We start from the raw sequence: 3,178 nt of genomic DNA, 5'->3' as shown, positions 1-3,178 counted from the left end.
ATTTCTCTTGGTGGTTGGTTTTGTGGATGTTGTTATGTTTGGAATTAGAATATTACATTGAAATAGATAGGTTTAAAAAGGATTATTGTAACAATTTCCTCATCATTCATACGTTATCTGTTTAAGCATGATTGAAACGCTCATAGTAATAAAGTTTCTACTAATCTGCATTTTGTAAGTTTAACTTTAACTTTTGAATAAAAGGAAGTCTTTTTTCAAAATAAAACCTTTGTGTATATAGGGGAATTTAATTATTTCTGCAGTAAGTTTTGTAATCAAATACTAAGTAGTATTTATTTCTTGTACTTGTAAGTTCCAAGGAAAATGTGAACTAACTGCTCAAAGCAGCCTATCCTCCAATTTAATTATTTCTGCAGTAAGTTTTGTAATCAAATACATTGTTTTTTGGTGGCTGTCCTCTTTCTTGGACTGGTTTCTCCATGGAGGCTTTCTCTGGTGTTTGGGAATTTTTCAAGCTCTGTCTCTTCTAGATTGAATATTGACAGCAAGTATACGACAAGTTTCAAGAAGATATGAAATAACAATGTAGGAAGAAGAATGTTAGCACCTCCACCTATGCTAGAAGTTGTTGGCAAAAAATTGAGCAGACTAAGAAACCCAACAATTATTGAAGGAACCATTGGTGATGGCCCTCTGCTGCCCATACTTTGCTTACTAATAACACTTAGCCTGTTATATCAATTGACTATAAAAATATGCAATTTTCTGACATCAAAACAGGAGAATATAAAGTAGACATGTTAGCTGCAATAATCATGGTCACATCACACATGTGCTTTCCTTTGGAGGTTAATGTCTAAGCAGTGTCATTGCATGTTCCAAATAATTTTTCTTCAAAGAATAAGTAAAACACTTGTTGGATCAACTAATTGTTTGCTAGCTTTCTTATATAACTCTAAACAAGAAATTCTGATAATGACATCAATGGAATTCTGCTGCTTTAATTAAGTTTGTACGTGGAAAAGTTATTTTTCTATCTTTGTGCATTAATAGCCATTTCTCCAAACAGTTTTCATAGAATATATGCTTACAAGTTTCTGGCCTTTTTAAGTGATCAAGAAGTGAAGATACAAAAGTGTGAAAGAAGACAAAATCAGGTTATAAGTCTTGAGGTAACTTCATTTGCTAATCTCTAAGTTGGTTTCAGTTGTTAAATGTAAGTTAAGTTGTTAAATTACTAGAACAACTACATGAATTTATATTGCTTTTACCTTGATAAAAAATCCTTTATTGTGAATATTATATTTATCTTCCAAGTTTAAATTTATTTATGGATGATAACCACTGTGTTAGAATCTTGGTTTGACTTTTTAAACTGATTGCAAGAACTTAATAGGAACATTTCTATGAAAAAGTAATTTTCATTCATAGTAACTTGATATATAACCATAGTCTTTTCTTGACTTATAAAAAGACGAATAAAATTTAGTTCTTTAAGGTATACTATTCATAATTGATTGTAAATAAGTGAGTTATTTAAGGTATACTATTCAAGATTAATTGTAAACTAACTTGACACAAATAAATCGTTCTAAGTCTATTCATTTGTTTGTGTGTATTTGTGTACTAGATAGAACATGAACATCGTAGATGGATGCACGATAGGAATCATCCTAATCGTTGTGGATTAAAGGAAGAATTTGTTGAAGGTGTTAAAGGATTTATTGCTCATGCAAAAATGCTTCCTGAATTTCGTAACGAAGGAACTATTAGGTGTCCTTGTGTGATATGCAAGTGTATAAAGTTATTGCAATTGGAAAATGTTAACTTGAAGATAACTTGAAGGCCATGATGGATTTATAGTCGTCCCCTAGCATGCATTGATAGGATGGATTTACAGTCGTTCGCTAGCATGCCCAGATCTTCTAGTCGGCCTCCAAAGCATCCTTACATGCATTCATTTGAATCTATACATGCTCAGGATCCTCCAAATATTGGAGTAGATAGCCTTCCGACGTCCCCATGCATTGATAGTGATTCAGTTACACAGCCTCCTATACATGCTCAGGATCCTCGAAATGTTGGAAGGTTAGATGATCTCGGGAGGTTGATTATCGTTCCCGATAAAGCTGGGTAAGTATTATTTGTTTATTTTCTAATTAATTATAAATCTGGTTTCTAACATGTTTAATTTAATGCAGGTTTCATCTTTGTACTCAAGCTACAAAAGCTGTTGTTGAATCAATGTGTTCATTTTATCATGGACCTTGGAGGTTTTGGTCAGATGTTCCATGGAACATTAGGGGCAGGATGTTTGATGAATTTAGGGTAAAATAAATTATTTCATTTTTCAACTCATACTTGACCAATCTAACAAATTAATTATTTGCAGATGAAGTGTGCTTGGCCAGTTGAACGTGAGGTAGAGGTACGAGGCGTCTTTTTTAATAAATGTGCTGATAGGTTGAGTGATATGCTTCGAGAAGCTCGAAATAAGAAAGAGATGCCAGGTTGGATTACCGAAGATATATGGATCAAACTAACTGAGTATTGGGCCTCTAAGGAATTTGGAAAGAAAAGTGAATTGGCAAAGGCAGCCTGTTTGTCCGACAAAGGTGGCTCTATGCACACAGGAGGTTCAATAAGTATTGGGGCTCATCGAAGAAGATTGTTTAAATTAAATCATATTTCTTGTCACTGTATAAATCATATTTCCAATTTTGCTTCTGTTTAATTTTAACTATCATAATTCTTGTCATTGTATATAGGGCCAATATAATCTAATAAATTCACGACCTTATTTTTTTTTTTTTTTTATAAAATTTGCCATTTTAAACCGTAACAGTTAATTCTTAGTCCTATAAGTATTCTCATTTCATTTAATCTCTTAACGAGGTAAGAATTAGTTTGAAATTGAGGAGGAGATAGCTTGATATATTCACAGTACAATTCTAATTCGATAACTCATCTTGCTTTTATATTCACAGTACATTAACGTACGCTTTTTTGTAATTTGTGTAGCTTATCTTTTCTTGACATTGGTTGAGAAAGCAGTTGCATTTTCACATGCTGCTTATGTTGGAACTGCTACTGTGGCTTGTGCTTTGTTATTTCTTCCTCTTTTGGTTTTCATTAGAGAAGAGTTAGATGTCTTTTCGTTGCATAGTTTGACTACAGAACCATGCCTGTCTGGTGGAGTGAATTGGATGATCGGGCC

The 3,178-nt window shown here is 32.9% G+C and overlaps 1 protein-coding gene across 1 annotated transcript; it reads left to right on the top strand.

The window, feature by feature from the left end:
• The first annotated feature begins 967 nt into the window (after positions 1-967).
• LOC107813108 (uncharacterized) lies at positions 968-2,768 on the top strand. The gene is made up of 4 exons (XM_016638321.2): positions 968-1,133; positions 1,943-2,094; positions 2,163-2,289; positions 2,354-2,768. Exons 3-4 carry the CDS (start codon positions 2,206-2,208, stop codon positions 2,693-2,695), a joined length of 426 nt encoding a protein of 141 aa, XP_016493807.1. The 5' UTR covers positions 968-1,133; positions 1,943-2,094; positions 2,163-2,205; the 3' UTR covers positions 2,696-2,768.
• Positions 2,769-3,178: the final 410 nt, after the last annotated feature.

This window comes from Nicotiana tabacum, chromosome 20, assembly GCF_000715075.1.
Source record: "Nicotiana tabacum cultivar K326 chromosome 20, ASM71507v2, whole genome shotgun sequence".
NCBI lineage: Eukaryota > Viridiplantae > Streptophyta > Magnoliopsida > Solanales > Solanaceae > Nicotiana > Nicotiana tabacum.
The sequence above is the reverse complement of the archived record's forward strand: the minus strand, read 5'-3'. Positions and strand labels throughout refer to the sequence as shown.

Bases quoted from the DNA above. Each gene is read 5' to 3' on its own strand.
- LOC107813108 (XM_016638321.2), top strand. From the start codon at position 2,206: ATGTGTTCATTTTATCATGGACCTTGGAGGTTTTGGTCAGATGTTCCA. The intron at 2,290-2,353 runs GTAAAATAAATT...AATTATTTGCAG, and splicing joins GGATGTTTGATGAATTTAGG to ATGAAGTGTGCTTGGCCAGT.